Source organism: Schistocerca nitens, chromosome 1 (genome assembly GCF_023898315.1).
Source record: "Schistocerca nitens isolate TAMUIC-IGC-003100 chromosome 1, iqSchNite1.1, whole genome shotgun sequence".
Lineage (NCBI taxonomy): Eukaryota > Metazoa > Arthropoda > Insecta > Orthoptera > Acrididae > Schistocerca > Schistocerca nitens.
In genome coordinates, this window is record NC_064614.1 from 452,994,263 (window position 1) to 453,007,715 (window position 13,453).

General features: G+C 44.0%; 1 protein-coding gene across 1 annotated transcript in view; it reads left to right on the forward strand.

Moving 5' to 3' along the window:
* LOC126235970 (cytochrome P450 306a1) overlaps positions 1–13,453 on the forward strand; it is a 417,442-nt gene that overhangs the window by 299,517 nt on the left and 104,472 nt on the right. The window contains exon 3 of the mRNA XM_049944945.1: positions 7,779–7,924. Within this exon, the coding sequence (XP_049800902.1) occupies positions 7,779–7,924 (146 nt within the window). The remainder of the gene's footprint in view (positions 1–7,778; positions 7,925–13,453) is intronic.

Here is a 13,453-nt window from a genome sequence, read left to right on the forward strand (position 1 = left end):
ACTGCAAAAAGGTGGGAATTTAAGGAGATGGGACCTGGATAAACTGAAAGAACCAGAGGTTGTACAGAGTTTCAGGGAGAGCATAAGGGAACAATTGACAGGAATGGGGGAAAGAAATACAGTAGAAGAAGAATGGGTAGCTTTGAGGGATGAAGTAGTGAAGGCAGCAGAGGATCAAGTAGGTAAAAAGACGAGGGCTAGTAGAAATCCTTGGGTAACAGAAGAAATATTGAATTTAATTTATGAAAGGAGAAAATATAAAAATGCAGTAAATGAAGCAGGCAAAACGGAATACAAACGTCTCAAAAATGAGATCGACAGGGAGTGCAAAATGGCTAAGCAGGGATGGCTAGAGGACAAATGTAAGGATGTACAGGCTTATCTCACTAGGGGTAAGATAGATACGGCCTACAGGAAAATTAAAGAGACCTTTGGAGAGAAGAGAACCACTTGTATGAACATCAAGAGCTCAGATGGAAACCCAGTTCTAAGCAAAGAAGGGAAAGCAGAAAGGTGGAAGGAGTATATAGAGGGTCTATACAAGGGCGATGTACTTGAGGACAATATTATGGAAATGGAAGAGGATGTAGATGAAGATGAAATGGGAGATACGATACTGCGTGAAGAGTTTGACAGAGCACTGAAAGACCTGAGTCGAAACAAGGCCCCCGGAGTAGACAACATTCCATTGGAACTACTGACGGCTTTGGGAGAGCCAGTCCTGACAAAACTCTACCATCTGGTGAGCAAGATGTATGATACAGGCGAAATACCCTCAGACTTCAAGAAGAATATAATAATTCCAATCCCAAAGAAAGCAGGTGTTGACAGATGTGAGAATTACCGAACAATCAGTTTAATAAGCCACAGCTGCAAAATACTAACACGAATTCTTTACAGACGAATGGAAAAACTAGTAGAAGCCGACCTCGGGGAAGATCGGTTTGGATTCCGTAGAAATACTGGAACACGTGAGGCAATACTGACCTTACGACTTATCTTAGAAGAAAGATTAAGGAAAGGCAAACCTACGTTTCTAGCATTTGTAGACTTAGAGAAAGCTTTTGACAATGTTGACTGGAATACTCTCTTTCAAATTCTAAAGGTGGCAGGGGTAAAATACAGGGAGCGAAAGGCTATTTACAATTTGTACAGAAACCAGATGGCAGTTATAAGAGTCGAGGGACATGAAAGGGAAGCAGTGGTTGGGAAGGGAGTAAGACAGAGCTGTAGCCTCTCCCCGATGTTATTCAATCTGTATATTGAGCAAGCAGTAAAGGAAACAAAAGGAAACTTCGGAGTAGGTATTAAAATCCATGGAGAAGAAATAAAAACTTTGAGGTTCGCCGATGACATTGTAATTCTGTCAGAGACAGCAAAGGACTTGGAAGAGCAGTTGAACGGAATGGATGGTGTCTTGAAGGGAGGATATAAGATGAACATCAACAAAAGCAAAACGAGGATAATGGAATGTAGTCGAATTAAGTCGGGTGACGTTGAGGGTATTAGATTAGGAAATGAGACACTTAAAGTAGTAAAGGAGTTTTGCTATTTGGGGAGCAAAATAACTGATGATGGTCGAAGTAGAGAGGATATAAAATGTAGACTGGCAATGGCAAGGAAAGCGTTTCTGAAGAAGAGAAATTTGTTAACATCGAGTACAGATTTAAGTGTCAGGAAGTCATTTCTGAAAGTATTTGTATGGAGTGTAGCCATGTATGGAAGTGAAACATGGACGGTAAATAGTTTGGACAAGAAGAGAATAGAAGCTTTCGAAATGTGGTGCTACAGAAGAATGCTGAAGATTAGATGGGTAGATCACATAACTAATGAGGAGGTACTGAATAGAATTGGGGAGAAGAGGAGCTTGTGGCACAACTTGACCAGAAGAAGGGATCGGTTGGTAGGACATGTTCTGAGACATCGAGGGATCACCAATTTAGTATTGGAGGGCAGCGTGGAGGGTAAAAATCGTAGAGGGAGTCCAAGAGATGAATACACTAAGCAGATTCAGAAGGATGTAGGCTGCAGTAGGTACTGGGAGATGAAGAAGCTTGCACAGGATAGAGTAGCATGGAGAGCTGCATCAAACCAGTCTCAGGACTGAAGACCACAACAACAACAACATAATTCTGTCGATATGATATACTGTACCACAATGGCACTATTTTCATCGTACCCCATCTGATGTAGCTTGAATCTCTTTTGTTTACAACAAATGATTTGATCTAACATGATCTCACTTACTTTTGTTCAAATGGAAGACTGAAATAAATAAAGTTGGACGATAGAGAGGCAAAACGGAATGACGATATGACATTGGTGGTGAGTAGGGGGAGGCAAAGCAGAAGGATAACAAGCAAAATAGGAAAAAGAAAGGTTTCGTGACCTGTTTATTAACAGGTTTGTCATAGTTACGGTTCATGTGTCTGGCGAATAGTTCGGAGCCAACTGATTCTTTCTCATGCCTGACCTACTAAGGCTGCACTGAAAGTGCCTGATTTTAATAACAAACTTCAAAACGGCAATACATGCTTTACAGAGTTATCGCAGATGACTGTCACAATCAACATGTGCCTACTTAGCAAGTCAGAATCTTGAGTCTGACTTGCTAAGTAGCCACATGTTGATTGTGACAGTCATTTGCGATAACTCTGTAAAGTATATATTGCAGTGTTCATGTTTGTTATTAAAATCAGGCATTCTCAGTGCAGCCTTAGTAGGTCAGGCTTCAGAATGAATCAGTTGGTTCCAAACTATTCGCCAAACGTACTACATGCAACTGTGGCAGATTTACAGACTTCCAGCATGTTAGAATATTTGTAGGTCAGCAACTTCTGTTAATCAGTACAACGAAAAACCAGCTGAAGTTGCAAATTTCACTTTTTCTATTTACTCGATGACTAGTCTCGGGCCGGGACCCATTTTCAAATCATCGTGACAGATAGACGAAACTGTACTTCGAAAAATATAAAAACCGTGTCAAAAATAAATACGTATTATGACGTGCAAATGAACAGTTACAGCGCGTTTTGACTATCTGCCACGAAGATTTGAAAATAGCTCCCGGCCCGAAACCTGTCACCGAGTGAATAAAAAAACTGAAATTTGCAACTTTGTTATAGCATGACAGATTTGCTGTCGAACGCTTCATCAAATATTAAAAAAGATTGCTGGTCCTGTACCATAAAAATGTTGAAATTGAAAAAAAGGAAGATTAGTCTTTTTAGATGAAAATATGTGCTGCACTGGTATTCGGGACCGGATCTCCTGCAGTGACCACTGCGCCATCCAGACAACTTCTCATTGCAACTGTACGGACTACCCCAGCACGCCTCCCGTCAGATCCAAATTCTCAACTTTCCCACACACTACTGATGTAGTGCCACTTGCCTATTTTCCTCATTACCCGCTGCATTTCGCCCATTCCTGTGTGAGTTCTAGCGCGGTATACATCCGCATTGAAGTGTTCATTGATCGTCCTCGGTGTTTGTTCTTCCAGGCATGTACGAAAGAACAGACACTATTTCGATCCTGCAGCCACTATGAATGAAGACACAAAGGAATTAATGAAATTAGCTGCCAGTGGTCATTGATTTAAATCAATGGGGAAAGTTGAAAATTTGTGGCAGACCAGGATTAGAACCTGTCTCTCCTGCTTACTAGAAAGGTGCACTGACCACTGCGCCATCTGGACACAGTGGCCATAATGCGCAAGGGGCACTACGTCAGTAGTGAGTGGACAAATTGAGCTATTCGGTCTGACCGGAGGCGTGATAGGGTAGTCCGTGCGGTGTGGTGACCACTGTGTCCAGATGGTGCAGTGCTTAACGCATCAACCTAGTAAGTAGGAGACCCGGGTTCGAATCCCAGTCTAGCACAAATTTTCAACTTACCTCATTGATCTGAATCAATGCACATCAGCAGTTAATATCATTAACTCCTTTGTGTTTTGATTCATAGTGGCTGCAGGGTCAAAGTGGTGTCTGTTCTCTCAGACATGTCTGGAAGAACTGAAACCCCGTCTGCACACAGGGCTTGACTGTGCCTGTAGTCACTAGTATTGTTACCTGCCGCTACACCCCTGGGACTGCTCCAGCAGCGCAAATGAAACTCCTGGCATTTAATGCTGTGGCCTTTCGGACGAACTGTCCGTCTGTGTGGTCCACGCGTATCAAAATTCATTTCGTCACCGCTAGAGAAACACAAGACTCCGCCAAATACGCACATGCATTGGATAGCCTCTCCGCCAGTGTGGTTAGCGATCTTATCACAAGCCCAGCAGCCCCAGAAAAATAAAAAGTCGAGCTCATTCGGCGGGTTTCCAATACGCAACACTTTAAGACTGCCATTGTATACGGAGGAAACTAGAACCAGTCACAATTCCTGCGACACCTCCGCCCCTTGTCTGGTTCGGGTGCCTTGGATACACTCCTATGGCCCATATGGCTGGGTCTAGCTTTCCGGAGATGTATCGCACCCTGCTCGTTGGGCATGAGGCGAACTTGAGCAAACTGGCAGACATAGCGGATGCAGTAACACAGGCCGCCCCCCACAGTGTGGTATAGAGCATCCGCTAGAAGCCGGCTGGAAGACGTCACATCTCGACTTCACACGGCTGGTCACGGACTTCAGAGTATACAAACGTGGTGACCACAAGCCATTGTTTTTTGGATAACATGGTTGTGGAGATGAAGTATGATTAATCAATTTTTCAAAAACAGTCTTAATCGCATTTATTATTATTATACCGCCAACCGGTTTCAACCCGACGTAGGGGTCATCTTCTGTGCGTTTACACCATTGGTCGACTGCTGGTGGTGTCACTCTTGTCTACATAACGACAAGAAACTATCCTAAACTAGTTTCGTTCCTTTGTAACACCACCAGCAGTCGCCCAATGGTGTAAACACCCAGAAGACGACCCCTACGTGGGGTTGAAACCGGTTGGCGGTATAATAATAATAAATGCGATTAAGACTGTTTTTGAATAATTGATCCTATCCTGCCGTTATGTAGACAGTGCAACACACATTCCGAGGTAATAAGACGGTGCGGAGCTTCTGTCCATGGGCCACCTAGACTTTACGGAATACCTAAAGTACACAAGGAAGGAATGCCACTGTGCCCAATCATCAGCAACATAGGTGTACCAACATATGAAGCAATAAACCACCTGACAGCAATGCTCTGCCACTTTGTGGGCAACTGCAAACACCACATACGGAATTCTGTGGATTTCATCCAGCAGCCGCAAAGCTTCAGATTCGGCCAGAAGAGTTCATGGAGAGCTTCGATGTGGTGTCTTTCTTTACAAGGGTCCCTCTGAGAGACTCTGCATCGGTCTTGTCAGAGAAAAATTGGAGCCTGCGCTAATGAACCTGTTTGAAATCATCCTTATGGGAACCTACATCCCATTTGACCAAAACTGCTGTCACAAACAGAAGGACCTGTGATGGGCTACCCTCTAACACTAGTGGTAGCCACCATATTTATGGAGGCGTTTGAGGAAGAAACCCAGGAGTTGGCTGTCGAAAGTCCGCATGATTTCTTCGATATGGAGATAATACGTTCGTAATCTGGCTGCATAGACGACATTATCTACACGATTTCCTGCAATATCTGAATTCGCTGCACCAAAACATCAAATCCAAAGATGGAAGAAAATAATCTCCGTTTCTGGATGTGCTTCTCAGGTGAGAACCAGATGGCATAGAGTCTACAGTAAACCGATGCATGCAGATGTGTACTTGCGTGCCTCCAGCAGTAATGCCGCTTCACAATGAAAAGGTGTCCTAAGCACAATAACGCACAGGGTGTGCGAAATCTCGCACCAAGGCAGTCTAAGACCCAAATTGCAGCACCTACAGGCTTTGTTTCATATCAGCAGTTAATGCAACCGCCAGATACAACATTCCTTAAGACCAAAGAAGACGAAACCACAGCCTGCTGAGGATGAAGAGGAACCTGCAGTTATCCCATACATCGGCAGCACATCAGAAAAAATCGGAAGAATACTCCGGAAATGAAACTTTGCAAGTCTGACTGGTTTATGGAGACCAGAGTATGCGTTATTACCATGACGGCAGATTGCTGCATCAAAATTAGCGTAGACAAAGAAACAAGTGAGGCACGACTAAGCAACAAATGTGCGGGGGAGTGTTGTCTCCAGCCTTTCATAATTTGGATGTTGTGCTTCCGCAGCTACTAGTCCACGTTGCCAGCTCTGCACGGAATCTGCACTGAACTACTCTTGTTATATCAATATGGCGGGAGGTGAGGACTTTTCGTTTCTCAAGCGTTGTCGTCTACACTTGGCACCACCTCGAAGACACAAACATCTCCCTCCACAACCAAATGGGCCACGAAGAAAATTTGAAGGGAATTAGCTTTCTCATAAGGCCGATTCCGTGTAAGGGATTTTTAGTAAATGTGATTTATGGTAACCACATAATTAATCTTACAGAACTGTCTGATAGGCCTACACTTAATTTCCACAACACATTTGTCGTTTTAGAATTCTGCTAACAATTCATTTACTGGAGGAGAATCGCATATTAATTTTATGTACTAGGTTAAAGTACATGTAATCGAGGTTGCTGTCATCTGATTTGTAATTTCATTATCTGTCAGAATCTGTGGCATGAATTTTGTTGTATTTACTCATAATATGCTCCTTTGTATGGGCTGGATGTAATGATTGATCTGGCATCGCCCGCATGAGCGCAAATCGTTCTGGATAAGAGTATAATCTACACTGTGCAAAACGCATAGCTGGCTAGCGCAATAATGTAGATGTATGCGTTAGTAGATAGCGGATAGCGGTGTAAAGGTATACTTGAAAGAGAATGATACGAGAGCTAGTTTGTTTTCAATCATCAATCGGTTGTGTATTTTTTACCACAGGAAAATCTGATGATATATTGTGTAGTGTCTCTAGTATGTCTGCCAATTGTGTCACATTGCACTTTTGATTTCTGGGTACTCAGTGAGAGTGTAAATATGCATAATGACAGTGAAGTCCTGCTGACAGGTTTCGCCTGATTTCTTGCAGCCCGTATAACATAACTGTCAAGTGTCTCGTTCATCATGACATTTCTCTGCCGCATACTAGAGGCACAAAAAAAAAAAAAAAAAAAAAAAAAATTGGTTCGAATGGCTCTGAATGGGACCTAACATCGGAGGCCATCAGTCCCCTAGAGCTTACAACTACTTAAACCTAACTAACCTAAGGACATCACACACATCCATGCCCGAGGGAGGATTGGAACCTGCGACCATAGCAGTCGCGCGGTTCCGGACTGAAGCGCCTAGAACCGCTCGGTCACCACGGCCGGCAATAAAGACATTCCAGCAGCGTTTCCGGTGGGAAGTGCTTCATCACCAACCATACAGCCTGGACGTGGCTCCATCTGATTTTCATCTCTTCGCTCACATGAACCGCTGGCTGTGATTACAGTATTTTGGCACAGACAATGAGGTGCAGACCAGCTTAGGGTATTGGCGGATATCACAGGCGGCTACCTTCTGTGACGATAGTCTTGGAAAGCTCGAAATACGATGCGATAAATTAAGTCGGAGCGGTAGCTATTCAGAGAAGCAGCATGAAAGTGTAGCTAAATGCAAATAAACGTTTTCTTGATTTTCACTGTGGTTTCCATTTCGCTACCGATCGTAGGTTGAGAAAAAAAGCCCTCGTAGTTGCTGGTGCTGTTTGTTTATTTTGTAGCGGTATTTCGTTGCTTGTGGTTGTTACACGCGCCGGCTGGCGGTTGCAGGCATCATCTGCGCCGAGGGGGCGCTGTGGCGCGACCAGCGCAAGTTCGTGGCGAGTACGCTGCGCAACCTGGGCATGGTGAAGGCGGGGCCGCGCAGGCAGCGCCTGGAGGCGCTCGTGGCGGACAGCGCCGACTACTGCCTGCAGGTACGTGCGCCCCTGCACTGAGGTAGGTGGTACGTGTAATGTGCGTAACCTGCGCCACTGCTCGCCTATAACTGCCGTGCAATTCAGCACGGTACCGGACGTTCATCACTAACGAGGAATGCATTCTATCTGTCTATTTAAGAACATCAGAGCTCCGTACGATTAGTTAGGATACTTTTGGCTAGACAAGTTGCGTGACTACCTTGCGATGTTTTTTCGTATTTTAGGGCCAGAATCATGTAACAATGTCTGAATGATATTTCCACCATTTGGCTGTACGCATTTCTTTGTTTTATAATACTATTATGATTTCAGCCTTAAAAATTTATCAAGTTCAAGAGGGTTGGTAGTTAGACGTCGTTAAGTAAAGCCATCGTCAAGATCTGCTGAACTGGGCGTCCCGTCGTGTAGATACGCAGATACATTTCTGTGATTTTGCACTCATCTACACGCTGAGATACGCAGTTCAATAGATCTTGACTGTGACTTCACTTAACGTAATCTAATTATACTCAACATTATTGTATTTGATAATGGATTAAGGCCGAACTCGTGATACTGATATAAAATAAAAAAGTTTGAACAGTCCAATGGTGGGAATATCATTCAAACACCTATGCCTGGATTTTAGGCAGGGTCCCCCATTTCGTTCGATGCTGAGGTGTTCTTCCAGTACTGTAGGAGAACCTCTGCGATGCTGTTGGAGTATATGGGAAATACCATCTGGGCTGAGACGTGAATGGGAATTTGGATTGAGGAGGGAGGCGTGCTGGGCTGGTCCGTGCAGTTGTGGAAAGCTACTGTGGCAGGCCGGCCTCGGTGGTCTAGCGGTTCTAGGCGCGCAGTCCGGAACCGTGCGACTGCTAAGGTCGCAGGTTGGAATCCTGCCTCGGGCATGGATGTATGGGATGTCCTTAGGTTAGGTAGGTTTAACTAGTTCTAAGTTCTAGGGGACTGATGACCAAAGATGTTAAGTCCCATAGTGCTCAGAGCCATTTGAACCATTTAGAGACAGAGGGAGAGAGAGAGAGAGAGAGAGAGAGAGAGAGACTCCTTCCGTCTTACAATTTTTTTTTAAAAAAAAGTCTGGTAACACATCAGTAAATTCAGTATAAAACAAAACTCTTTGAAAGCTTTCGCATGTATAACAGGCAGGCAGGGTAGATAGATGTTCCATGCAGAAGGAGGGTGGGGGAGGGGGGTGACAGGGGATAACGTGTTAGACAGGAAGGGCATCCTGCCAGCCCTTAAATTATCACGCCAAATCCGTTAATAACCATGTCGATCCTGCGCCGATGCGGGAAAAAGGCACAAGAAAAAGAAAAAGACTGATGTGTTCATTATTATTATTATTATTATTATTATTATTACATTTAATTCACTGTGCTATTTCCTAATCGATAAATGCCAAAGCATAGCGTCATACACAGAAGCAAATTATCTCATCAAAGTTCTTCTGGGTGTATTCCCCTGACATAGACCGCTGCAACTCGGTCGAAACGCCCTTTATTTTAGCCTTTCAAGTGTTTTATAAGATGACGTGGCAGTACACCTAGAAGGATTTTAATGAGACTGACACCGGCCGCGGAAAATACAAATTTACAAAAGTATATTAGGTATGGCTAGGATCTAAACTCATTTGCACCACATTATTTTGATAAAAATTCGGTAAATGATCTGTGAAATCAACATTTATCCAACTGAGTAGCTGAATGCTGGATTTACGGGAGTTGAAATCCATACTGTATTCTGGTTACTGGTGGCATCAGCCTACAATGAAATTTTCCTCATTCAGTTTTTTGAACACAGGATTTCTGATGGTGAGGGTACTATGAAAAAGACTTAAAGGGGAAAAAAAGGTAGCGTGAAATGTGAGCAAAGTGTCGCCTTAACTGAAACTACCTGAATAATCAGCAGCTAACATGAGAAGGATACGGAGACTCTCAGGCAGGGATTCTAACATACTGCAGGCGTTGTGGTGGACACCGTATGTCACGGAAGCTAGTAAGTGGTGGGAAGGACCGATCATGGCCCAGTAAACGACAGGCAGTGGTATAACCGAACGCGTAATTGAAAAGCAGCTGAATTCACTGGCTAAAGAAAAGACCACAAGACCTGATGGGGCACCAGCTAGGTTTTGTATTTAAGTTTCAGAGGAACTGGACGGACTGAACCTACCGATAAAGAACGTGGGATTTGATTCATGATGCAGATGTTGTGGAGTGTAGCGTCATACATGTGCAAACAAAAAGAGGATAGCTCACTGAGAATGTTGAATTTTGATGGCGACTGAATCACAGCATTAGTGAAATTTTTGAATGACGTCATTCCGCTTTATGCTGTTAAGTACTATTTATTGCTGTTGCAATTTCGACACATGGTCATTGCCAAGCATTCAGAAATCAGTCAGTCATCAAATAGAATGCACAATAGTTACGATGTTAACAAATGTTTACAACCGAAAATTCGATGCTACTTACGTAGGAAATGGGACCCGCTCAGCAACGTAAAGTGACATACTGGTACATGTTTCCCAGCTGTGTGAAACCAATTTTCTTTTCCTCTATTGAGTTAGGATTCCTCCCCCCCCCCCCCCCCCCGCCCCGAATGGGGCGGGCTGGCAGCAGCTTAGTATGCCGCTCTTCAGCCTACAGAATTTGTTTTAAAAAGATAAAAATAATAAACAATAAAAACAGGTAATAAAATGGTAAAATGGCGGAAAAAACTTGGAACTTAAAACATAGAAACAAAGGGATGATGATGCTAATAAAATACATATGAAGCAGACAGGGAAAATAATAGACAGACAATTTAAAAAACACGGCGACAGTCTGGTTTCTGTTCGCAAGAGGTAAAAAATTCACACCCAGCGACAGCATGATTTCTGTTCGCAACACTTTGGAAAGACGAACAACACTGAACATTCAGTTGAACACTGCACTAAAAAGTTGGCAAATTTGACATACCACATTCGAGGGCAGGTGGGGGGGGGGGAACCTGGACAGATAATGGAAAAATAAAAAAAAGGGGGAAGGAGAGGAAAAACGAAGGGGTGGGAAGGAGCCGATGGAGGACGAGGATCCATAAGAAGGGGGGGGGGGGGGGGGGCTGCTGGGCAGGCGCGACAGGGAGTGGGAAAAGGCAGAGGAGGGGAATACAAAAGGGCTCGGGGGGGGGGGGGGAGGAAAGAGAAGGGAGGTAGGGAGAGGGTAGGCGGGGAGACGTGAAACCAAATGCATGTGGTGGTATAAATCTCCCCACTGTTCCATACACCATGCGAGCACGAGTGAAAAAGTTGATAAAATAATGGAAAACAGCACACGTGATAGTACAAACAACATCCATTATAAACAGTAATTTTACAATTGACGTATCAGTTACGATTAGATATACTTGTGAATTTAGGTATTACCTTCTTTTAATTCACTTTCTCAGGATTATTATTTGATTTTATGTAACACATATTTCTGTCACTTTTGTCCTTCCTTTGTACACGTTTCACAAACCACATGATACTGACTTTACATACATGGAGTCCTTGATTAAAGTCCCGGTTCCAAAACGCTGTAGAAAGAAAAACCCTGGTCAAAATGACGTCAAATTTGAACAGTACATTATTGAAGCAGGGGCAAACCTCACAAGAAATTAACGAAAGTTTTAGCAATAGATGGCGTCTTAGGCGTTAGAATATACGCACCAACAGACGCACGGCACACGGCAGTTGCTCATTTTGTGTCCGAGGCGCCCAACATGGCTGCCTACAAGAAGGTTCGCGCACTGCTGTTACAGCTCTTCTACAAGAACGATGACTGTGCGCTAGTAGCGTCGCAGAAGTTCCAGACACTCAAGAGTATGAAAAGAATTGGTCCTATGTCTGCTAAGGGTTCGGAGAAATGATTACAGTATTCTAAAATACTGGCTGATCAATGTGGCAGAGGGAGGAAGCAGTTGATCCAGTGTTTGTCGATTGTGTGGCCACAGCATTGCATGAGGAGACGAGCGGTTGTGTGGAAACATGCAGTGCATGGGAAAATGACCGAAAGTTGGATATGGCTGCGAGCAAGGTGCATAAAATCCTAAGAAACATCCTACATTGCTATCCATACAAAATCACCAATGTTCAGGAGGTGCTTCCTGCTGACCTGCCAGAAAGACAAACGTTTGCTCTTCTCGCATGGAAGTGGACAAGAACGAGCAGGGAACATTCTATGGACAGAGCATAGCCCACTTTCATCTACAGAGACATGTCAATACGCAGAAATACAGAACATGGGCAACAGAATATTCGCGCGCACATCAACCGGTACCATTTAATTCTGCGCGGTGACAATGTGGAACCGGTTGACATCATTTATCGTAGGGTCGTATTTTTTCGAAGAGATGAATCCCGCGGGTCCTGGCACTTGTACCGTCACTGGTAAACGCTGTGAGATCTCTTGCGCACCAAAGTCATTCGAATCCTTGGACAGCATGGAGTCCGCCCCGATAGCTGAGTGATGAGCGCGGTGGTCTGTCAAGCTGAGGGGCCCGGGTTCGATTCCCGGCTGGGTCAGAGATTTTCTCCGCTCAGGGACTGGGTGTTATGTTCTCCTCATTATCATTTCATCATCAACATTGGAAGACAACCGGAAACCACCACTAGAATCACTTCCCTAGACGCTAATGTGGTGGACCTCTCTGACGAGGCTTTCCCTGTGACAAGACCTGCCGTAAGGCAGAACACAAGGCTTTACAGCATGGAGGTGTGGGTAGAATCGTATTTATGCAAGATGGCGCTCCTCCGCACATTGCACAGCCAGTGAAACGGCCGCTGAAGAGGCATTTCGGAAATACTAGAATTATCAGCCGTCATTTCCCTACAGCCTGACCGTCCAGATCACCTGATTTTAATCCGAGTGACTTTTGGCTATGAGTTCATGTGAAAGACGTTGTGTTCAGTACTCAAATTACGAACGTAGAAGAAATGAAGGCACGCACTGCGCAACTCACTCTGAACATGACCCCCGAGACGCTCAGATCTGTTGTGGAACATGGTGTTTCTCGATTTCCGCTTGTGGCAAAAAATGGTGGAAAGTGTGGTGGTCAATTCACCCTAATCAGGCAACTGCTGTCGAGCTGGAGGGCCGGGCCACATAAGCAACATTCACAGTTTATAACAACAACACTTTTATTAAACTTTTCTTTGGCAAAATAAAGTTTTATCTTTAAAAATTTTGTGATAAGGTAAGTTAGCAAAAAATCCTTACAAGCACGGGCAACCGCCCTAGTCAAACAACAACATTAATCTTTAAGCAAGCATTAAGTGACTCGCAAGTTAATTAAATTCTGTACACAGTAAAGCTCCCAAAAGGAGACTACAATAATGAGATAAACTTTAACCAATAATGGATGTCACAAAAATTTTTTTAACACCAAATAAAATACAAACAGATACGCCCCTTCGTGACACATTTTCAAACAGGTGACGTCACATAGGCACGGGCTAATTCAAGTAGCAGAAGGGGGGCCCACTGGACCCAGACCAGAGGC